General features: G+C 46.2%; 2 protein-coding genes across 23 annotated transcripts in view; both read right to left on the bottom strand.

The window, feature by feature from the left end:
• Window positions 1-2: 2 nt before the first annotated feature.
• LOC108000858 (protein borderless) lies at window positions 3-5,905 on the bottom strand. Of its 4 annotated transcripts, none has more exons than XM_017061508.2 (12): window positions 5,061-5,905; window positions 4,693-4,835; window positions 3,484-3,712; window positions 2,652-2,818; window positions 2,449-2,593; window positions 2,055-2,329; window positions 1,843-1,977; window positions 1,521-1,783; window positions 1,251-1,426; window positions 1,139-1,183; window positions 891-1,070; window positions 3-824 (listed from the first exon to the last, which is right to left on the bottom strand). In XM_017061508.2, the coding sequence occupies exons 1-12, from the start codon at window positions 5,257-5,259 to the stop codon at window positions 601-603; spliced, it is 2,181 nt and encodes a 726-aa protein (XP_016916997.1). In that variant the 5' UTR covers window positions 5,260-5,905; the 3' UTR covers window positions 3-600. The 4 variants fall into 4 exon arrangements, with proteins under 4 accessions (XP_016916997.1, XP_016916998.1, XP_061930518.1 ...); XM_017061509.2 differs by having other exon boundaries at window positions 2,652-2,788; window positions 5,061-5,686; XM_062074534.1 differs by having other exon boundaries at window positions 3-1,070; window positions 2,652-2,788; window positions 5,061-5,686.
• Window positions 5,906-7,657: 1,752 nt separating this feature from the next.
• The window catches only part of LOC108000823 (protein turtle), a 100,592-nt gene continuing 84,045 nt past the window's right edge, over window positions 7,658-24,204 (bottom strand). For 17 of the 19 annotated variants that reach the window (XM_062074514.1, XM_062074524.1, XM_062074519.1 and 14 more), the window contains 4 exons: window positions 22,681-22,866; window positions 22,272-22,499; window positions 21,810-21,903; window positions 7,658-15,118 (listed from right to left, as the gene is read on the bottom strand). In XM_062074514.1, the coding sequence (XP_061930498.1) occupies window positions 13,891-15,118; window positions 21,810-21,903; window positions 22,272-22,499; window positions 22,681-22,866 (1,736 nt within the window). In that variant the 3' untranslated portion in view covers window positions 7,658-13,890. The remainder of the gene's footprint in view (window positions 15,119-21,809; window positions 21,904-22,271; window positions 22,500-22,680; window positions 22,867-24,204) is intronic. The other 2 variants (XM_062074523.1, XM_062074518.1) reach the window with 1 other exon arrangement.

Here is a 24,204-nt window from a genome sequence, read left to right on the forward strand (position 1 = left end):
AATGTAATCGACACAATTTATTTACAATAGAAAAACATATCGGATGTATACATATACGTGTAGTAACGTGTAGTTTAGCCGAGTGTTATCTGGTATGGGAGAGACGCGGTCGGCCGTTACGCATTAACGGCCGTCGCGTCGGGTTAAGAACCCCTATGCTCCTCACGGCTCCGTATATACCTCCGAATAATGAACAAATGCCAGATCTAATCCTTAATAAACGTGCACTTATCTAATAAAGCTTTTAAACGATACATAATGTGACACGATGCAACGCAAGAACACTCGTATTAGTCGTAACTTATATCTACGTAAACGATGTACATAAAGAGAAGAAACTTTTTGCAGCGTTCAAACGGTGTCCCCCATCCCTCCCCTCGACCATCCACGACCATCTCTGCGATCGATAATATGTTACATAAAAACGGTTACAACCGAGAGCCGAGAGATGCCATCTTCCCCCTCCCTTTCTCCTTCTCCTCCTTCCCCTTCTCCTTCCCCTTCTCCTTCTTAATCTACCGATGTCGCTACTTTAAGGAAAAAACGAATTTCGAACGGAGGATAACTCGATCGCTCGATTCGTTAACTGTCCATAACTGTTTATTTTTCGTTGGACGATTGACAGAAACGTTTCCTCGCCCACCATATCGCGGCCAGAGCGGCTGCCAGGAATCCTATCCCCGCCACTATGCCCATCGAAATCGCTCTGTTTCTACGGTACGCCGGCACTTCGAGACTGACGCGATCGCTCGTTGCCACGTCGTCCGAGATGGACATAGCGGCCACCTCGAACGTGTAGTAACTCTCCTCCTCCAGCGTTTTAACTGGAACAGCGTAAACGAAAAAATGATTCGGGATATCGCGGAATTGACGCATGTATCGAGAGTTACCCAAATAGTAAGTGTCGGTCGTTTCCGCTCTGCCGTACAACTGCTCGGACGGCCCACGGAACCATCTAACGGCGTACAGTCTCACTTGCTCCTTCCCGTAAGCAGGGGGCTCCCAAGTGACCAGATAACCTTGCACGGTCGCTTGCACTCTCACGTTCAACGGTGGACCCATCCGATCGTCTTTCGCATCGGAAATATCAGACGTATAAACGCACAGGAAATTAAAAGTGTCGCGTATAATAGCTTACCTGGAGGACTACGATACTCGGATGCCGAATTCTCCTCCAACGAATCTGAAATATATTTCGTACACGTAATTTTCCACGCATATACAACGCGTTGTGGGAATGCGATACGTACTGGGTTGGGTGAAAATGCGCAACGTTTTACTGAACATCCCGTCCCCGTGTTTGTCCTGGCTAAGCACCATGAACTCGTACTCCCGTCCCGGATTCAGATTGTTTATCGTCGCCTCGGTGATTTTTCTCGACAAGATCTTCATCGTTCTCCACTCGGTGGTGTCGGTCGGCCTGTACCTGAATTTTACACACACATACGAAAGAGAGGAATCGTGTCTCCTTTACGTTTAACCGTTTACCGAAGGGAAGGGAGGGTATTTTCGCTTATTACCAGACCGAGTATTCCATCTTGGGTCTCACGTATCCCGGCACCCAAGTCAACGTGACCGCGTTGTTGCTGCTGTTGGCGCTCAAGTTGTACGGCGCCCTTGGAGGGACGTTCAATACCATCAACTCGGTGTCCGCCACCACCGTCGCGGCCTCGTTGCTCACCGCGCATTGGTACAATCCCCTGTCCTGCTCTTGTATCCTGTCGATCGTCAAGTTGCCACCGATTATAATGGTTCTGTTGGTCAACGGTATTGGCGAGCCATCCTGTCGCGTGAAATCGCGCGTTAATAAGGGGAGGAGTTGGCGGTGAAAGTGGCACTCACCTTGTACCAAACGATCGACGGCCTGTGAGATTGATCTCCGTCCTTCGCGTCGCAAGGTATCTCCAAATTCTCTCCCAACTTCCTTATGTACAAGTGTTGGGGGGTGACCGTGAATACGGGCGGCCTCTGCACCACCTGTCCGAGTTATTTTTTCGAATTAGTGGAGTCGGGGGGAGATATAAAGAAGATGTGAAGAAAGGGTGACCACTCGCCACGGTGATCGATGGACTGGGCCCCTCGGTGCCCAGCTCGTTGTACGGCGTGCAAGTGTAACTTCCGGAATGAGTTTCGTCCACCTTGCTGAAGTAGAGGGAGCCGTTCCTCCTGTAGAACACGCCTTGAACGTTGTACGGATCGAACAGAAACCCATCCTTCTCCCAACGTAGATTCGTCAGGGGCGGATTCGCCCTGAAGTGGCAATCGAGAAGCGCCGGTTTCCCGTAGGGGAGGTACACCTCTCGGGGAGCGTAGATCACTTTCGCCTTGTCTGCGAAAACGTCGTTTGATATTTTAACGTAATATTTTAATATCGCTTCCTGGGCAAAAAGTGTGCGTCCCCCCTCCAATCGCAGTCCACTCGCGGAGAGGAACGTTCCTGATACTTGCATTGCACGTTGAGGAAGGCGGAGGCGCTCTGCTGGTCACCGGTCTCGCCTGTAACCACGCAACTGTACTCCCCGAGGTCCCCCATAGCGGCCGAGTTGATCGTCAACGTGCCATCCTCGCCGATCGACGCCCTCCTCTTCAAGTCCTGCACACGAATTTTCCGTTATCGTTCATCGGAACGGAAAGCAGAGGAGGGGTTGTACCTCGATCTCCGTGATTTCCACCCCCTCTCGCAGCCAAGAGACGATCGACTTCTCCCCTTTGGCGACGCAGTCGAAGTCAACCGACTCGCCTTCCATCACGGTCTTGTTGACGGGCGGAACCGCCAGCAAAGTCTCGCCTGGAACAGACGTCGGAAACGGCGACGCACCTGGGTTGAACGATTTAACGAGTCTGCCCAGTTTCAGGTTAGTCAAGCGTCAGCGGGATTATCATAATATTCGGGTAATATTCTTTCTTCTTTTCTTTTTTCGTTCTGGTTAAATCAACAATGCTTTAACGCTTTTCTTTTTTCGTTAATGTTATCTCGTAATTCAGACGGAGCCACGATTCTTCTCATCTCTCTCTTCCCTCTCTTTCTTTCAAGGAAGGAAGGGGCGCGCCGCCGCGCGAACAACCGCGATGACTCAATTTCCCATTAACGCGCAGCAGAACTCTGGCGGGCAAAAACCACTAGAATTCCGTCCCCGTTAACGAGTGAGTCATCCGGTTTAATCGAAACGAAGCGGGACGATTTCGAGAATCGTGTCTCCTCTTTCTCGAGACCGAGGGGTGCAAAGGGGATGCAAAAGGTCGGGGGTAGCAAACGAACGTTTTTCTTTTTTTCTCTCTTTCTCTTTGCTCCCTCGCTGCGAAGGGAAATCCGCCCACGGTGAAGATTTCCCGCTCGATCCAGCGTTAGTAGTAGTAGTAGTCCGGCAGCGTGGCCCATTTCAGTGCACAAGACACAGGGTTAGTCAGCTTATTAACCGCGTCAATTCCTCGACGGCTTATCGAATTAACCGGTTAACACGAGAAAGGGCCGCGGGTCCTTACCATCTATGGCGAGGTGGAACCACGTCCCGTTGTTCCTCGAGTTCGGGGTCCTGTTCGGGAAGATGACCCTGCACTCGTACCATCCCTGGTCGCTCTCCCGGATGTTGGTCAAATTGATGCTCCCCTGCCCGTAACCTCGGCCCGCGGCATCCTCCAGCAGGTGCACGCGGCCCTCGTACCCCAGCCCCGTCGAGTATCCGTTGTGAAACCACGAGAAGATCGTCCTGCCCTGGAACCGAGAAGTTTCGCCCGGCGAAAATGAGGGGAAAAGGAAAAGGAACAGAAGGAAAAATGGTGGAACCCCCTCGCGGTCGAAACGGCGCTAATCGGCCCTAATCGTCTGACAATGCGTTAGCAGTGACCCACTGGCTGGACCCCTCGTGTCGCGGGCTCGTCACTAAATATAATGCAGCCTTGCGTCCCGTACTCCAATTACCGCGCTGTTCGACAGTAAGGGGAAGGGGGAGGGGAAGGAGAGAGCACCTGTTTTGCATACACATCAGGGACCAATCGGGTTAAGTTCCACTTGATTTTATGCGCTGGCCATGTTCAATTCTGTTTCCGGCCCGCGGCTGCACGCGCGCCCGAACATCCGCCTCCGAGCTCTCCCCTTCGCGCAGCAAAAGAAAAAGGAGGAAGAGAAGAGGAAGAAGAAGATCGAACGATTTCCATTTCCAAATTCGCTCCCCCTTCGTGTAAGAAAGAAGAAAAGGATTTCCATTTCCATCTGTTCCCGAGAAGGAGGAGGAGATCGGCGCGACCGCATATCGAGATATCGGGACACGCGCGCTTCCCACGCGGATCGAATTCGAGCTAATACCGTTCTCGATACTTCGCAACATTCGCGGATCTAGCGCCGCGCCCCGATTTCACGCGCCGACAAAATGCCCTCCGCTCACGGTTTTAACCTCGATCGATCCGGCCTCGTTAATCTCCACGCCTCGTTAATCTCCGTCCGCCCGTCTCGTGGAAGAAGGACGGTGGAAAAAAAGAAAAAGAGATACGTCTTCCTCCCCTCCTCCCTTCAACATCATAGGATACGTCAAGACGCGCGTCCAAGTCTCGTATTTCTGCGGGAAACCGAAGTAAGAACGAGGTAAACAAATGGAGGGGAAACAACGACGAGGCTATCGTTTGTCGCGTTTTCGTTGCGTAATTCGTACACAGCCTCCTGTTCCGAGTTTGGGGAAAAAACTCGGGCGGACTTACGTCACGATTCCATTGAAGGATGTACGGTATCGGTGTTTCGTGGGGAAAGTCCAAATCGCAATTGAACACCGCGTACTCTCCCACTCCTGCGTTCAGATAATTCGGCTCCTTCTCCTCTTCCAGTATCAAGCTGTACCCGGTAGCTGGAAAAATTAAGAATGGAAAATGGAGCGGATTGTAACCCCGTTTCGACGATGGAAAGGAAGAGAAAAAGCGAGAATGCCATTGCGTGACAACCAACGATGATATATATATATATAGAGATTCGACTCAATTTTAGCAAATTGGTTAATTTTCCGGCGCGTTACGCGCTGGATCTTCGAGTTTCCTTTCGAGAACAGAGAGAGAGAGAGAGAGAGGATACTCACCTTGATAGCAAAGGAAGATTATCAACAGGCGGTGAACGCCAAGAATCGCTTTGCTCATTTTCCTTGGTCGCGACCAACTCTGGGTACTCTCGACGATTTCGAAGCTGTCTCTCGAGGACAGTGGACGCGATATCAGATACGAATCACGGCTCGCGGCCGACGAGGAACGCGGCGTACGAAACACGGGAGCAAAACACATCTGTCATCGCCGACACTCATCGAACCACGACCAGCCACGCTTAAATGGGACGCGACACTTTCGATCCGAATCGATCAGCACATCCTCCGCCGCGCTCGCAGCCGTTCACTCGCGACGCATCCTCCTCCTCCTCCTCCTCCTCCTCGTCGATCGAGCGCCGAACGATCGAACCGTTCGCTTCCTCCAACCGTTCGATCCGCCCGCGACGCGACCTCAGGGAACGACGTCTTTTATCCCCGACGCAGGGAGGGATATACGTGTCGTGGCTTACGCGGAGCTGCGGTCCACCGTGCGGTCCGTTCTCTCGCCGAGTGTGGTCGCGGTGATAAACGAGTAATCGCTCCGCCTCGCTCAATCCGAGCGGATACGACGCCGAGCGGCGAAACGAGCGAGCGGGAAGGGGCACGCTTGTGCCTGCCCGCTCGCTGGAGGGAGAGCGTTCGCACAAGGTACCACGCGATTCTTGCGGTTTCTCTTTAGCGACGAGGAGAGGAGCAACGGGCTCCTCTTCCCGTCCCTCGACGCGCGAGAAACCCGGCAGAGAATCCCAGAGGCGAGAATCGTGGCTGTAGTTTCGAAATGATTGTATTTACTCCGACGAGAGAGATTCTGGGAGAGAGATCGGGAATTGAACGCGATTACTCAGGATCCGAGGAACGCAGTGTAACCGAGATCCCTTTTATTTGTTCGCCCACGTAGCGTAATTACGCATTCGAGAGTAACGAAGACGCCGAGTTCCGCCTCTGGATTTTTAACATTGTTTCACGTTCGTCCGGCTCTCCTCCTCCCTCTCTCCCTCTCTTTCGTGCAAATTCATTCCGCGCGATACGATTCGAGTCGTACGAAGCAAAGGGTGAACCATCGATCGCGATTATCGAATCGAGTACATCCTGGGACACGTATTCTCGTAGAAAAAGTAGCAAAAGCGGAATAACAATATCCCCTCGCGTCGAAACACGGATGCAAGGAATCGGGGGCGAGAAAGAAATGGAAAGGATGGAATCTCGATGATGCGAAATGATGAAAAAAAAGACGACGACGAAACTACACACCGGCACAGCGCGCGCCGTTTGCGTGGGTGACCTCAGATTACGTCACATCCGTCCCTTGCCGCATTAGCAGACTGCCCACAGCCTTGTCACGCTGTTGAGATAATGGATCCATTCGCATGGATCACGATCCAGGATTGGACGTGGCCGGGACACTGGAAATAAATGCGCGCATAATGACACCGATCGTATTATTTCATCGACCAGCTATGCAAGGGAACGGACACGTTCCTGGTCCACCTGACCGCCCTGTTCCTCGCCCGGAATACGCGAGAACCGACGCTTCGTCTGCCTCGCGTCTGCCTTCGCCTCGCTGCTTAAATCCTCGCTCCCCCTTCCCCGCGCACTTTTTTCCCTCGCTCTCCTCCTTTCCCCCTCCCCACCCGACGACCTTCGAGGATCGAAGGCGCTTCCCTCGAGCAGCCGCCTCGATCCGCGCAGATTTTTCGACGCATCGAGGTATCGAGGGAAATCATGGAAATTGCGGTAATTCCCGGTAATCAGCGGCGTAGACGCGTTGCGCAAACGTTCCGTACGCGTTTAATAACGCGGAGGCACGCGCGCGCAAACATCCAGATTCCGCGCCTCTTCTCCCGCCCACGAAAATATGCGTGCACGAAGCGCGGCCCGCTTCTCTACCACGGCCTGATTTCGCCCTGAATTGGCAATGATCTTATTGCCTTGGCCAATACCGATGTAATATGCCTTCTCGCTTCCTTGGAAATTCCGCCCGAGAGAGAGAGGGAAAGAGACAAAAAGAGACCGTCGGGGCCAGGTTGGGCGAGCGACGATTTTATCGCGAGACAAATTGCCGGGGATCGTCGAACCTCCCGACGCGTCGCAATACGACGTTTAATCGGCTGCTCCGTATTTTTGTCACCAATGAAGGTATCGTGACCAAGATAGATTTCTAAAATAACCTTTGCATTTATTAAATTTGAACGTTATAAATTATGTAATATCTATATATATATATATATATATATATATATATACATATATATTTTTAAAAAGCCGAGCAACGTGTTAATGCGATGGGACGAAGTCGTTTGCTCGCCTCGTTTTTTTTCCGATTCCTACGAACGTATGTATATATATATATATATATATATATATATCGTATATCGTGTAAATCGAACTTTTACTCGATCGATATCGATCACACGTGCACTCGTGCCGTATCGTATCGTCTCTATGAATTCTATACGTACGAATTTACTTACGTACTTACGCCTCATTATTTAGTTTTACGCTTGCGCATAGTATCGCGCAATATATATATATATATACACGATATTTCTTTTTTTCTAGAAGGGATTGGAATGAACGTAGATATATCTCACACAGACTTTCTTTTTTTTTTTTTCCTTTCAAACGTCGCTTTATTTTTTCATTTTTATTTGATAATAAATTTGTCTACAATTTGTCCTATAGGTTAGTACGTCTTGAAGTTCTCGTGGGGGGAGGGGGGGGGGGGGATTCGCGAGAAAGCATAGGTCAATCAATAAAACGGTGAAAAATGGAGGTGAAATAGCGAGCACTCGCGAATGTGACTAACGAAAACGCGCCTCTCGTTCGTTTCCCTTTTCCTTTTCTTTTTTTTCTTCTCTTTCTTTTTTTCGCTTTTCTCTCGTGTTTCTTTTTTTTTGTTGCTCGATTTGATGTCGCGCGTGCAGCGAGAAAACGGACGTTTAATATGTCTGTTTGTATGTACGAATGCGTGTGTGTGTGTACGTATGTTGTACGGGTGTATGTATATATGTATGTGTATGTGTATGTGTATGTATGTATGTAACATATAAGCGAAAGTAGCGAGGGGACAGATGATACAGAAGATACGTGAGGATAAGAAGATTACATTGGATGATGCACGCGCGCGCGAATGCACGTATCCGGCGATTGAACGAATACGTACGCCGGTACGAATGTAAATCAAAGGATTTTGTTTTTTTTTTCTTTTTTTCATCAAACGAAAACGAACAATGAACACGGTTCAACGAACGATTGGACGTTGTGCTAAATTGTCGTCGGTGTACTCGATGCCGATGGACCTTTGAACACTCGAAAACTCGTATCTGGAACTGCGACGATCGTTCATTTGGCGGCGCTAGAATCCCATTCCTTTCCTTTACTCACACACTCTCTCTCTCTCTTTCTCTCGCTCGCTCGCTCGCTCTCTTTCTCTCTCTTTCGTTCTTTCTTTCGAACTTTCTTCATCATCAAACGATCGATTTTGCGGTTTTCGTCGATTTTCGAAGGAAAACTCGCGTCGAAAGAATGCGAAATACCGTGATGGTGATGAGAAAAGATCGCAACCACCGTGAAGTGAAGCGTTACGGTACAGTACCCGAGAGCCATTTTAAATTTAGCCACGAGTGACGCTGTATAAATGTGCGCGATCGAAAAAGATAATCGAAAAGATGTTCTAGACGTTTTAATCGCGCGGTTCGATGATATATATATATATACATACATACATATACATATACATATATATATACATACATATACATATACATATATATATACATATATATATATATATCTTGTGCAATGTTTTCGCGAGTTCTTTCGAGTCTATCGTAAATATAGTAGGAAACCGTGGTGTGCGAATAAAATAAAATCGTAAATCGTTTGGAACGTGATGGCTAACCGATTGATCCGACTCTCGCGCCATCTCGAGCTCGATCGCGAATCGGTAATGTTGTTCCAGTAATGTGGCCCGCGTTGGTGGTATCGCTATAACGTTCTGCTTTCGAGCGATAAGAATTTCACTCGCGATTCGGAAAAATATGCTATGCCAGATGGCTTTCAGGTACGTGAAAAGAGCGAATACCTAAATTAATTTCTTCCACATCCGGCGGTAAGTTTATACTCGCTCGAACTCTAAATAAATAACACGATACTAAGGTCACGAGTAACGAAGGAAAAGAAAAAGGAAGGAAGGTGAAGTGACGACTCGGAGGTAGTGGGGGGGAAGAGAGGGGAGAAGAAAGAGGGAGTGCGTGAAAAAAGTTAGAAAAAGTGGAAGAGGGAGGATATATATGTGTGTGTGTGTATGTGTGTGTGTGGATGGGCGATGGAGCGATGAAAGTATGAAAATGAACAAGAAAGAAAAGAAAAAAGGACAAGAGAACGATAAATCCATTCGGAATGGGAAACCAAGTTATCGAGAATGAATGCAACGATGACAAACGTTACACGAACGGATTCACGATTCAACCATATTATTCATTTAACACGCGATCGCGCGAAACTGTTAATTGTTTCTCCCTTTATAATAATCTCGTATTCTTCTTTTCAATCTCTGTATACATATACACGTACATAATGTATATATATATATATATATATATATATATATGTATATATATATATATGTATATATATATATTTATATATATAATTCCTTGCTAAATCTCAGATTCTTTAACGATTATTCGTGGTAATACGTGCCACGAGATTACGCTGAAAATTTGTAACCGAGGCATCCTCTACGATCGTCGAGGATGCCCCGTTTCCATCTCATCCTTTCGATTCATTGCGATCGTCGACACTGGGTGTCCTCTTGAGATCGTTGTATCTAACTATGATATATCTACACTTTACTTATACGCCTATATCGATTGGTTGATCTTTCTCCTTTTTCGCTCGATTTTTCCAGTTTTTTTTTCCTTTTTTCTATTTTTCTTTTTTTTTTCTTCGACAGTCTAAACGGGCTCGAAAGCCCGAAACGAAGGAAGAAAAGTCGACGAGAACATCGATCCACGGAGGCGATCGATCGACGTTCTCGATTCTTCTTTTTCTTCTTCTTGTCCTTCTTCTTTTTTTTTCTTCCCCTTTCTTCGGTTAGACACGTTACTCCACCACATCGACTTTCCACATGGTGCCGTGTGCTCCCGTCCAGCTCGATTTCCCGCTCCGACGAACAAACGATGGATGATTCGAATCGATCATGGCCGTTAGACGTATAAAAAGATTACCGATCGATTCCTTTAGTTTTTTTTTTTCTTTTTTTATTTTTCTTTTTCTTTTTTTCCCGTTCGGACGAGAATGTTCGAGCTTGACAATTTTCGGCGAGAATTCGCGTCTTCTCGTTAGATAGACGGCATCGCGTGGACAGTTGCGGCGTAGATTATTTATAGATGATCGTAAGCCTGATCGAGACGCGCCTATTAACATTCGACTTTATTATGATACAACGAATAACGAATAAATCGAAAATCGCAGCGTGGCCCGATCACGCTTCTTCTCCTCGAGTAATAATAATTAATTTAACGAATTAATTATCGTCGCCGCGTTCGTAGTTCTCGTTGATTAATATCCTACACGCTACGTCGTTTACGATGTACAATATCGATTAATTATCAAATTATTAATTCAATCATTAGAATTACTTTAGAATATTGGTACTCTTTCGCGTCATCTCCGTTTCATCATCTTTCTCTCTTTCTTTCTATCCTCTCTTCTTCGTTTATTCCGCACTCTTTCTTTTCCCCTTGCAGTCTCTCACATTCTCACTCTCACTCTCTCACGCGCGCACAACGTACACTCTCTCTTTCTCTTTCTGACATTACGTTCCGCACGATTTAATCGCTACACGCGTGTTTGTAGATTTTTATTGCGTTTCTTCGAAACGTTGGTCGCCTCTTTCTCTCCCTTACTTCTCCTCTGCTCTTTCTCACTCAGGCACGCAGGTAAGTACATTCGTGTAAACTCATACACATCCTCGCCGTTCTCTCGCTCTCTAAACGCGCAAAATACAGCATTCATCCCGCGCCACAACGTATTCGGTTACATGTTACGAAGAAAATTATACAGAGCGTTCTGCGCGACAGCGTCCGCATCGTCGTTTACATTTTGTCGGTTTTTACGCCTTTCAACGTAAAAGTATAGTTGAATCGTGAGTAGGGCCCTTGCTAATATATATTTATATAATATAAGTAAGTATGTATAATAGGTACGTATAAATAAGTTTGTTTTGTACTATAAAGAAAATTAAAATGCCGAGGCGTCGAGGGGAAATTGCGCGGCGCCGAGAGAGTATTCGATAGCTCCGCATGCGGTCGCATTTTTATTCTTAATAAAAAAAAAAAAAAAGAAAAAGAGGGAATCAAATTAGGATTTACGAAAAGAAAAAAAAAAGGTGGAGAAAAATAAGAAATTGTTGCAATGAAATTGGAAGCGGTTTCCGATTGAAAATCGAAGTAACGCGGTACCTAATATATAATGTATATTTATATCGCATAACGTCTCGCGGGAAAATACTTGTCAGATCTTGATCTTTATTTTCGTTTAGGTCGCGTTTCTTTTTTAACTCGATCGAAGTTAGCCCGTATTTCGCATCCTCGAACACTCTGTGGGCCGACCACGAGCTTCGTCCTCGACTCGAGATGATTATTTTTTTTTTTTTTTCGTTTTTTTCTTTTTTTCCCCTAATAGAATGCGTTTGGTGAAAATCAGGTGGGTCTCGAAGAACGTGTTCGTGTTACGCGTGTGTCCGTGTTCATTCGCACCATCGTTCACTCATCCTCTCTCGCGCTCATCCTTTTTCGCTTCGTCTGTATGTATAATTTTAGTAGTGTAAGAATGTACGTCGTATTTAACGTCGTGTGTCGATACGAGTGTACGCGTGTATAATTGTTTTCTTCCTATAATGCACGGATCACGGCATTCGAAGGGCGATGCATCCACGCGAGTGCACGATTAGCAGCGGTCGTCTCCTTTCAGTTTTGTTTTATTTTATCGTTCGTTTAATCAGTCACAGGAGCTTTTGCGTGGCGAACGCTTTCCCCGTCGGGACCAACGGAATCGGGATGAATCAGGAATGAATCAGGAGGAATTTTCTTTTCTTTTTTTTTCGTCGTCATCGGTATCGTCATCGTCGTCGTCATCGTCGTCGTCATCGTCGTCGTCGGCATTCACTGGCAGTTGACCGAAAGGGAAGTTTTCGCGCGTGGCAAAAGTCGTTCCGATCGAAAGGTTTGACCCGAGTAAAAGGGAGGAGGTAGGAGGGGGAAGGAGAGGGAAGGGGAAAGGCGGTGAACGGTTCTCGATAATCGCGGAAAGCGTGCACGCACGTGTACGCAAGCCTCGTGGCCGTCAGGACGCGCGCGATAGATTCAAAGAACGTTATTTTATTCTCGTTTACGTTTGCTTAAGAAAAATTATTGTGCCGATAATATGTTGGGTCGCTAGCGAAACCCTAAACAGGCAGTGCAGTACGAGTGAGTCCTTAAGCAATCTCCAGGCAAGCTTCGGCCTAATATCACGTTTCGAGTCCATTGCTCGTCGATATAATTTACTTTTTTTAAACTTCTTTTTTTCTTTTTTTTTTTCTTTTTTTTTTCTTTTTTCATTACTTAATTTCTCATGTGTGTATGTATGTATACGTGTGTGGTAATTCTTCGATTATCTTACTCGTGTCTTTTCTTATTTCCTCTTTTTTTTTTGTTGTCTCGCATTCGCTTTCGTATTTATTTTTTTTTCGTTATTTATTTATTTATTTTTTTTCCGTTTTCCTTTAATTGTAATACTTACAGTGTACGATTAAGGTTAATCTTACGTGTCGTTTTTAAAAGGTATAGTACGGAGCATGGTACAGATTCTTTGGGAGTATCGTGCCATCTCTCGTTTTTTTTTTTTTTCTTTTATCAACATTCTTCCCTAAAGTAAAACCTCCACGCGTATTCAATGCCGATCGTATCGCGCAGTCTGTCGGTCGGAATAATAATTTTAGTTAATCGGTACGAAACGGTTCTCGCTCGTTTCTCGCTTTTGCTTGGAAACCATTCCCCGACTATGTCTCTATACTCGATAATATTAGTAACGCTAAAAATCGCGGTCCTTCGAATTGGACGTAGGCGTCGTTGGTACCACGCGGGATATGACCAATAATAAATGATCGTCGAATTCGAATCGTCTCCGTCTCGCTTCTTCTTCTTTCTTTTCCTCTTCTTCTCTTCTTTCGTCGAATCGCCATCGAGCGTCGATCCTCCTCCTCTTCTTTCTCCTTCTCCCTCTCCTTCTCCTTCTCCTTCTCCTGCTGCTTCTTGCGTTTCTAACGCTGGTGTCTCCTCTCGAATCAACAACGATCGAACTCGAACGATAGATAGGTTCTTCTTAACAACGCATTCGTTCTACTACGTTTGTCGTTCGTTCATCGATGAAAATTTAATAATGTCCTGAGCTGATGTTTGTCGTTAACAGCCTTTTCTTTTCTCTTTTTTTTTCTCTTTTTTTTTTCGATTTTTTTTTCTTTTCTTTCTACGTTTTTATAGAGATGGTTGCCCAGCTGATAGAATTGACTTGAAGTTGCCTATACTGGAATCGCGTACGATGATCCTCGTTGTGCTTTTTTTTAACGGTTGGTCTCCGAACGAATACGAAAATCGCGCGTTCGTTTCTTCTCCACAGGTTTCGGGATAGCGGCCCCGCTTCCCCGCTCTCCATCGACGGCCACCGGAGCGAAAGAAGCAACGAAGACACGTCCGATGATCGAACTGCTGCTCGTGTGGAAATTCGATGATGCGACGACGAGTATTTGGAACAGTGCTCTCTCTCTCTCTCTCTCTCTCTCCCTTCAACACGCGCTCTCGAGATGGGCGCTCTGCCTTCTCCTCGCTTGCCGCTGTCGAAATTGATGGAACTCGGCCTTCATCGCTTGCACCCTGGCCTCGATGTTGTCCCTGCTGTACCTCGGCGTCTGATGATGAACCGTGTGCACCTGGTGGGGCACGTGCACGGCGTGGATCTGGTGGACGGGCGGCCTCTCCTCCCTCGTGGGGGTGGAGGCGGAAGTGGGGGTGGGCGTGCACGAGACAGGGTCGAACTCGTAATGGCCGTCCACGCTGCCCGCGTCCACGGCCGTGGTCTGGACGTGCGTGTGCCCGACTTTGGCTTGATCCTGGAGCTCCAGCCAGCGCCCGACCAGGGGCGGGGGTGGCGGCCTGTAAGGAGGCGGCCTCCACTCGGCCACCGTGCTTCCGCTCCTCGAGCTCTGATTCTGCTGCGACGTGTTCTTGCTCCCGAAACCCGAGCTGCTCGACCTGCTCTCCGGCGAGGTCTCGAGGTCGGGCGAGGCGGCCAACTCGGGGGCGGACCTCGCGTGCCTCGCGTGCCTCGGCGGCAGCCTCGCCCTCGACCTGCCCGCCGATTGGGGGGGCGAGGAGGTGGCCAGCGGCTGGACGGGCACGAACCTCCTCGACTCGGCGTGTATCGCCTTCAGCGAGGGCAGCTCCTGGCTGTACCGCTGGTGCACGCTGCGAAGCTGCAGGTAATCGGGCGGCGTCGGGAACGAGCGTTCCCCGCCCGAGGATGGCTGCCTGACCGAGCTCAGGTCGCTGAAGTACAGCGGCGTCCACGGCACTTGGGGGCCGCTCGGCGAGCTGGCCAAGAACCTGGGCGACGAGATGGTGCACACGGTCGGCGCTATCCTCGCCAACGAGTTCACGGTCCCGTGGTGGTGGTGGTGGTGGTGGTGGTGGTGGTGGTGCATCGAGGGGGGGATGCCGCCGCCGATCGAGACACCGCTCCCGTCCGACCTGAGGCTGAGCTGGCTGGTGCCGACCAGTGGCCGCCTCCACGACGACTTGGCCAGCCGCTGCTTCGGCAGGAAACCGCCGTCGTCGCTGCTCGACGCGTCCAGGATGCTGTTGTTGGCCGAGCTGAGGGCCGAGTCGGCCACCACGAAGCGGCCGTCGGCCGCCCGCGAGATCTTACCCAGTGGTCGACCGCGGCACGAGTCCGGTGTGCCCGGGTTCAGAATCTCCCTCAGGAGATTCAGACCTGGTACTCGGCTTTTTCTAGGTCTACGGGTAGGACAAAACGAGCGTTAGACGATTCGTAGTGGCGTTTCTCGGCTGGGGACACCGATCAACCCCGTCCAAGGAATCTTCCTGCTCTTCGTGCTCCGTCTTTCTTTCTTTCTTTCCTTAACTCCTCGACGGCACCGAATTAAACACAAACGAATGCTCCAACGATTGCGCGACACGTGTTTGTATCGTTTCATCGGATCAAACAGCAAGGGAGCGATTTCTTTCTTTTTTTTTTTTCCTCTCTCTTCCGAATCGAAGTTTAGAATTCGGTTCCGTCGAGGACGGGAACGAGCACGAGAAAATTTTCCAAATTTTTTCCCCATCTCCTTCGACGACGTTGAACGGCCGCCCCGATACAACGATAAAGAACGTGCAACAACGACGAGAAAAAAAACACGCAACGTTAACACGAACAAAAAGGAAAAAAGAGGAGCTAGGAAAACAAAACAACGAAAAGGCAGACGTACAAGTTAAACGTACAATATAATTATTAAGAATTAATTACGTGTACGTAAGTATATAATAACGAATAATGGATGCAGGCAGGGAAGACATGCGCATGCGCATTCCGGTGCACGAGTGGTCGGGCGTGACGTGGATCGTGGGTGGGTGGGCGTTGCCAGTGAGTGGAATTTTCTTTCTTTTTTTTTTTTTTCCAATTTCTTTTTTCCATGTAATTTTTTTTCATTTCTCTTTTTTTTTTTTTCTTTCTAATCTTTTTCTTTTTTTTTTTTTTTTTTTTTTCTAAATTTCTTTGCCCAATTTTTTCCCCTTTCTTTTCTTTTCTTTTTTTTTTTCTTTTATTGTTGTTGTTATTTTTTTTTTTTTTTTTTTTTTTAGTGATAGCAATCGTGGATTTAGGTGCTCCGAAACTCGTCACCTTTTCTCCTCCTTCGGGTCCGGCAGCAAGGAAAGATGGGGGAGAGAGAATGTTGTAACACAACGATTACATTCACAAAAAACAATATCGTGGCGATAATGATAAGAAATATAATAACGCTAAATAATCGAACGTTACTTCTAGGCGGTGATGTTAGGGAGCAAATAGATAACGCGCGTTCCTGTCGGGATCGCGTCTCGCGTTCTTCCGACGCTCGTTCTCCTTCGTCGCTCGTGCATTCGCAACGGAATAGGCAGAGTAGAGAAGGTAGGGGGAGGGAGAAATAAATAAAGGGATAGAAGAGATAAATAAGAAGAAGTAAAAATGGAGGAACGGAATAAAATAGAATAGTAAAGTAAAGTGAAAACCGTCGAGCGGATGGGAGAAGCAGTCGAAAAAGAAGGGGGCGAAGCGAAAGAGCAACGCGGATAAATTAAAGTTAAGTAAAGAGGATCATTGCGCGACGATGATACAGATATATAACAGGTGGGAAGAAATGTGCGTGTAATAAACGTGACGGGATAGAATTTCGTCGGAAATTCGAAGGAAATCGAAGCGATTGTTCGAGAAAGAATCTGTGTTCGTCGGTCGATAAGGAAGGGAGAAAAATGACGAATAATCGTGGTGTAGGGGGGAAAAAAAAAAAAAGAAAAAAAAAACGATCAACAATGAATAATAAAATACAATGAAATATATCGTGTTTCAGATGCAGTTTTAGAGGGTAGAGCCGCAAGGAGAGCGGCTTACCTATCTTTCTCTTTGCTTATATCCGTGTGTTCGAGTGTGAACGCGTCTTTTTACGGCTCGTCTAAAATCGATAAACTGGAAACAACAAAAAGAAAGATACAAGATATTTGGGTTAAAAAATTTCTATCGAGCGAAAGCACCCCTGATTACTATCGCACCACCAATTTTGTTTGTGCACTTTCTTTTTTTCCCTTCTTTTTTTTTTTTTCCTTTTTTTTTGCTTTCCTTTCCTTTTCTTTTAATTCCTTTCTTTTTCGTGTTTTTTTCCCATTGTCATGCTCGGTGAAGCGTGACATGCTACGTGTGAGTGAAAAAAAAATGTCGAAGAAGAAGAAGAAAAAGAAGAAGAAGAAGAAGAAGAAGAAGAAGCAAACGGGTCGATCCCACGAGGATTCCCGCGTACTTTTACTCGAGTAATTTCGTGTGATCGTAACGTGAATAGAGGAAAGAGAGAAGAGAGGTGAGTGAGTGAAATTGAAACGAGACGAACCGATCTTGCGACGAATCGAGAAATTCACAGTGCGTTCGAATCAATTTTTTCGAGAACGGTTACGGGGACAAGAAAAAAAAAAAAAGGAAAAATCGCGAGCAAGATCGGGCCGACCGCGTCCATTCAAAAAAATGAAGCAAGCTAAATCTTGAATCGAGTCTTGAATTAAGAATTATATTTCAATTATCGTGGTGCATCTACGAATAGAGAAATGTTGCGCGAGAATATAATAAAATTTCAAATATATATATATATATACGAGCAAAGAAATCACGAGCGATTCTCGATGGTTTTTAGAATTTAGATACACATTCGAATGAATAGAAGATTTCGCGATTACGATTCATTCCAACTTTTGCCGAAACAATCGAGAACTCGCTCGTACCTTACGATTATCGTCTATCGATTGAGCGAGTGAGCGCAACGAGAGACGATCGTGAACAAGAATGGATGACGAAAAGGAGGCGGTAATATGAATCGAGTGTCCGAATAGTAAGTAGATAGAGAGAGAGAGAGAAAGAAGAAAAAGAAAAAAAAGGAAACAAAAGTGGACGAATGAATAAATGTCTGTACGATACTGTGTGGTACTATTGGCGAGGCGAGATCGAGAATGAGAGAATAACAACGGCGTGTGTAATAACGATTAAAAACCAGTGAGGATAATTTAGAAATTTAACCTCTATTATTACCAACCTCGAACCAATCTCGCGAAAAGGAAGCGAATAGCAAGGTGTGTTCAAGCTGGTCGAACGAAATCTCGAAACTTGGAGATTGGAATCGTTCCTCGACCCGCTTAAAATTCTAACAATATTCGTCTTCGCATCTCGTCTCGTATCTATGTACTCCCTAAGTCCGCCGAACGAAGGTATTTAGGGTACTGACTGGATGGTTACTAGTGTGACTCCTAGCTGTATTGCCTGTATTGCTGATCTCATCTACAGTCATGACAATCATCCTAAGTAGTAGTAGATAGTAGTAGATGGTAGTAGTAGTAGTAGTAGTAGTGGTAGATTAATAGGTCCTAGCAGGTAACATTGCAGAGCTGTAGTCTCGCACAGTAAGGTAAGTAGCGGTAATAGTAGTAGTAGTAGTAATAGTAGTAGTAGTAGCAGTAGGTAGGTTCTCGTAGTAGTAGTAGTGGTAGTAGTAGTAGCAGTAATAGCGATAGTTCTGGTAACGGACAAGTCCTAGTGGCAAGTGGCAATTTACTCGCTCGATCGATCAACGACGAACCACGAGTATCGATCGAATCGGTTGACCGATCGATGGATCGCTTGGCAATATTAGGTTGTTTTAGACACACAGAGAAACACATACACGTATACCGTCGGCGAGCTGTTATTTTCGTGGTCTCGGGAGCAACCGTTGTCTCGGGTACGTAGTAGTAATAGTAGGGTGATGGTAGTAGCAGTAATAGTAGTAGTAGTAGTAGTAGTAGCAGTAGTAGTAGTAGTAGTAGTAGTAGTAGCAGTATTAGTAGTAGCAGTGATAGTACTTGGTTTATTTTCAGTGTGGCTAGCGGAGGTTAGGCTTACTGTTCCGCCTCTCTATGATAAACACGCTCTCGTAATCTCGATTATCGAGGTGGAGTGCGTGATGGTCACGATCACGGTTCGGGGGGGCCTGCTCGTGGACCGGCTCCGAGGTGGCAGTGGCGGGGGTGGTTACTTGCGTAGGAAGTGGTGGTTGATGAAGAGGTTGTGGTGGTGGTGGTGGTAGTTGCGGATTCAACGGGCTGCAACGGGTCAGCGTCGAGACTGACTCGCCGCACGCGTTTAGATTTGTCGACCTACAGAAAACACAGAGAGAGAGAGGAGGACAAGAGACGCCCACGTTTTTCTTTTTTTTTTTGTTTTTTTTTTTTTTTCATTTATAGCTCTTCTTCGTACTCGTTTCTTTTCTTTTCCCTTTTTTCCCCTTCCCCCTTTCTTCCTTTCTTTTATCCATTTACTCATCTATGTTATTCAACTATTTTCACCTTTCCAAACCGCGTCTAGAACCTCGTCCGTATTTCCCTCGTTCTATCCGCGATTCGTTCTCTTAACGTAACGAGAAAAACGATAGGAGAGAAAGAGAGAGAAAGAGAGAGAGTGTGTGGAAAAGAGAGACAGAGAGGGATGGAGGGAAAGAGAGAGAGAGAGAGAGAGAAAGGAGAGGGAAAGGGAGAGAGTTAAAGTCAGGTCCATTCCACTTTTTTCGTTCGAAACTGTAAGATTATTCTTTTTTTTTTTTTTTTCTGAAAAAACAGTCATCAACTCTTTCCCTCCAAAAACCCCTCGATCTCCGGGCAAAAGTCTGTAACTCGCGTTGGCTCTCTTCTGATCCTTGCTCTGATCGCGATCCTCGAACGTCAGCTCCGTATTCGTATATATGTATATATATAAATATATATGCATACTACGAATCCGGAGCTGGAAGCGATAATCTTGGCAGTGGCTGAACCGTCCAGCCCGTTCTGGATAATATCGGTGTACAAAATACAAACGTGCGTTGTCCGCTCGCTTCGTGGATCAACATTCGGGAAACAAGCGTTTACGAAGCGATACGTTTGTGTTTGCACGAAAGGGAAGATCCGAGCGCGCGTTACTTGTGTAAATTGAGAGAGAGAGAGAGAGAGAGAGAAAGAGAAAAAAAGGGCTTATCGCGAGACCGATTAGATCCGAATCTAATTTTTATCTAATCTAACCGAGCATCGATCATCGCCTGTCAAATATTTATCGATGTACATCTCTATCCGATGCACGGATATATTCTTTATGTTCCGTTGCGACGAATCCTCGCGACAAGCCCGGCGAAAATCGCGGGAGGATAAACGATTGGACGTGTCATAAACGATTCGTGGAGAAAAAGATTCGTAAAAACAAACCGTGAAAAAGTGACAAAGAGGAGGGGAAGGGAGACGAATGGGCGCGAATGAGAATGAAGGTGGGGGAAGGGAAGGTAAACGAACGGGAGATAGAGAGAGAGAGAGAGAAAAAAAACGGTAAAAACGGCTGGTTAGGAGCGGGGAAAATTGCGAGGGCGAAAAAAAAGAGGCGGGAGGAAGGAGGAAAGAAACGAAACGGCTCGTCGCGGGAAACAAAGGCGACATACGATCCAGAATAGGCATCACTGCAGTCGTATTGTGGACTTTTGGATGCCACGAAATGGAAATCATAATAGTCGACTGAGTAGTAGTAGTAGTAGTAGTAATAGTAGTAGTAGTAGTTGTAGTAGTAGTTGTAGTAGTAGTAGTAGTAGTACCCGTTTTATATATATATATACGTTATACGTGCAGTCCGGTTGGCATGATTTCAAAGCTGAACACCTTATCATCGGTTACATCGAGGCCGATATTTTACGATATACGATATACGTACGGTTAGGTTGGGAAATGCGACGACTTGGGCGAGCCATTTCCCCTTTTTGCTACAGATACACCGTTTCTTAAGTAAACCGTTTCTCTCTGTTCCGTTTCTTTTTCTTTTTTTTTTCTCTTTTCCCGGCGTTCGTCTCGTCTGCACGTGTTCCACGAGCGAATCGCGTGTGTACCTTCGATCCGATCTCGTAGATTTCCGAGATGCACGAATCGAATGCAAAGGTATCGCTCGATCGTTCGCTCGAGTATTTCGAGGAAGACGCGCGCTTTTTCTTTTTTTTTTTCTCCAAAACCTCGTCCAAAATACCTCTGCTGCTGCGGTTTAGTCTGCCGATTTTTAATCGCTCACGCGAGACTCATCCGTCCGCGATGATTCGTGTGTACTTTCCATTTCATGTATATAGCGCAAGATCAAAAGAGGAGTTTCTACTTTCGTGTACTATTCTTCGCTTTTACTTCCCTATACATGTATATATATATATGTTTCGATGGGGATGCGTAACCACCGATGTGATAAAAGTTAAAAGTGACCTGCTATATCTTATACGTGGCACATATATATATGTAAGTCTCCCTCTCCGCTTATTCTACGCTAGCTTATATCCAATGTATATCGAATATGCGAGATTAATAAGCGTATCGTTCGTCCGTGGAAAGATCAAGTTCATTTTCTCCTTTCGTGAAATGACGAACGATACGCGTCGTGTGTAGTATACTCAATATTCCCGACACTTGTATACGCGTAACAATAACGTCGGGTGTACACACACCTCGAATATTTCGTTAGCTATTGATTACTCGTGAGAGGTTTCTTAAATGCTTGCGGTGCTTCGGTCGCCTAATGCTCTCGTTAAGAGGGGGTGGAGTGGACTTATCGCTAGCTCTGACTAAACCTAAGTGATCGATGTATATATATATGTATATATACATTATATTTTTATATATATATATACACATATATATGTATTTCACGGAGATCGTATCTGCATCGAATCGAACGTTGGAAGAGAATCCAATAGAAAGAAAGAAAGGTGAAACGGTACGAGGCTGCAGATACGATCTCTACGCCCTCTGATTCGTTATAATCGATCTTTCCCGACAGAGATTCCCCCCGTCGGAGGAAGAATCGAGAAACTTGAATGGACAAAGTAATCTGCTTTTTTTCTTTTTTGAGGGGGGAGGAAGCAAAGTTTCGGAGATGGACACTCACTTTTTCAAAGGCACTGTTCCCTGGGGCCCCTGCCCTGCGCCGTTCCTGGCGTCGGTGACCCGGCAGGCCACCATACTATACGCTGAAAGCAGTTCTACAATGTTACAAGATTATGTTAAATGAGTAAGCAGTTCAGGCTGACCAGGTTGCTTGCCCAGCTCCTGCGTTACCAGGTCGTTCTTCCCTCTCTCCTTTTCCACAAAAGACGACGCCCCAATTTTTAATAATAATGTTAATAATAATAACGATAGGGGAATGGAAAGTAAATCTCGTCAGTTCGATCTGATCGAGAAACCAAGAAAAAGAAAAAGGAGAGGAGAGGACCTCGAGCCCAGGTGCTCAGGGCCAGACTCGGAAGGATACAAGTCTACGATATATATTTATATATATATACACACACGTATACGTATGTGTGTATATATATAGGACCGAGTGACGCGTCTCCCAGCGACGCAGCCCTACCTTTCTCCTGTTTTCGTCTTTTCCGCTTATTGCAAATCTTCACCGCGCATATGCTCAGGATGATCGCGACAATGAAGAAAAGTATACCACCGACGACGCCCGCGGTGATCGCCTTGTGCTTCACCCGAGCCGGGACTGCGAATTTCACCTGATCGCTTGCACCGTAGTTGGTCGCCGAGTTCGCGAACACTTGGAAATAATAGGTCCTACCACCGACCAGATTTTTCACTGCACTCGTTGCCGTTCAGCGCGCCGTGAAACAGAAAAAACGGGGGAGGGGAGGAAACAAAACTCCTCGTTTAATCATCTTTCTCCGTTCTCTCTTCGATTCTATTATACGATAAGATAAGAAAGGAAGGAAGGAGAGAGAGAGAGAGAGAGAGAGAGAAAGAGAGGGAGAAAAACATACCCAAATAACTGGTTTCCTCGGCTCGGATCTGTCCCTTGTTCAGCGTTTTCCACGGCCCGTCCGTCTTATACTTGATGGTGTAATATTGAATCAGATGATTACGCTCCACAGGGGCCTCCCAGGTAATGAGGAAACCGTTACTGACCTCCGTCACCGTCAGATTTTTCGGAGGACCTGGCTTTGGTCCTGACGATTCAGATCCACGATTAATAAAACTGGCTGACGCAGTTGAACGAACGTGTTTGAAACGAAAGAGTTTTTCCTCTTTTTCTTAGTAATTTAATAATAAAGAGATTTATACACGTTAACACACGTTCGTCACTCCTTTTCTCGAGGACTTCCGTCGACCATTCGTCCAACGTGTTATTATTATTCCAACGTGTTACTTCATCGCGTTTACAGAGAGAGAGAGAGAGAGAGAGAGAGAGAAAGAGGGAGGGAGGGAAAATTGGGATTACGGCCGCTAATAAAGCTAACGAATCAACGCCGGAAGTAATTAGGTCGTAACATTATGTATGTAAGTAGTGACGAAAGAAGATGAGATCACGCGTCTCCGATTCCATCGAGACAAGTTACGTCAACATCGTTTGTCCCGCGATTTGATCGTTATCGCGTTTCCCTTTTCTCGTTTCGATCTCGGAAAAGAGATGGCTGGAAAAAATCGGAAGATGGGAGGGAAAGAGGAAGGGGGAGGAAAAACACGTACGCGCGTGACAAAATTCGGTTCGAAATTCCGACAATTTGTCGACAATTTCGCGATTATTTGCGACCATTAAACGATACGATAAATTTTCACGATTGAAAAAAAAAAAAGAAAGAAAAATACGCGCGGCCGTGTTCGTTCTGCGGATCGTTTTTGCGGTATTTGCAATGTCCCCTATTTGTTAACTTCATTTCCGCGCTCGTGCGTCGAATAAATTGCACCGACCACACTACGCGTGCATTAGGAAATGCGTAAACACGCGTTCAGATACTCGCACTTCTCCCCTCCTCTCCCTCCCCCTTTGATCGCGCACGCATAAAAATATAAATGGATTTTCCACCGAGGCATCGAAACAGAGACAATATTCTTCCTCGAATCGTTATTTCGCATGTATACCTACCGTACTATCTACGATTCTTTTTTTTTTTTTTTTTTTAATTCTGACGGATATCGAATAAACCGCGGGGAAATTCGCATTGAACGAAAGATAAAAAAAAAAAAAAAAAATTCGAATGGAAACTCGCAGAGTTCCGGTTCGTCGAAACTTGCGTGGCTCGTCTGACCGAGTCGAGACAATCGGCTCGTTCCAATACTGTACAACAACGCTGACAAACACGGAGAGAAACCGATTCACTGTGAAAAGCGAATTTCGCTATTTCCCGAGTACGTGTTTTCTCGCTAACGGGATTACGCGATTCTTTTTTATCTTTTTTTTTTTTTCCTTTCGGCTCGCGTATAGTCGGACGACAAAGAGTCGTTCTCTTGCATACTCTTGAAAAGTAAGAGTATTTCTTTCGTATTTGTACGACTTACCGATCGAG

This window comes from Apis cerana, linkage group LG4, assembly GCF_029169275.1.
Source record: "Apis cerana isolate GH-2021 linkage group LG4, AcerK_1.0, whole genome shotgun sequence".
NCBI lineage: Eukaryota > Metazoa > Arthropoda > Insecta > Hymenoptera > Apidae > Apis > Apis cerana.

Coding starts and splice junctions, on each gene's coding strand:
- LOC108000858 (XM_062074533.1), bottom strand. CDS start 5,259: ATGTGTTTTGCTCCCGTGTTTCGTACGCCGCGTTCCTCGTCGGCCGCG. Junction 4,836..5,060: donor AATCTTCCTTTGCTATCAAG/GTGAGTATCCTC, acceptor TAATTTTTCCAG/CTACCGGGTACAGCTTGATA. Junction 2,330..2,448: donor CGCCTTCCTCAACGTGCAAT/GCAAGTATCAGG, acceptor ACGTTTTCGCAG/ACAAGGCGAAAGTGATCTAC.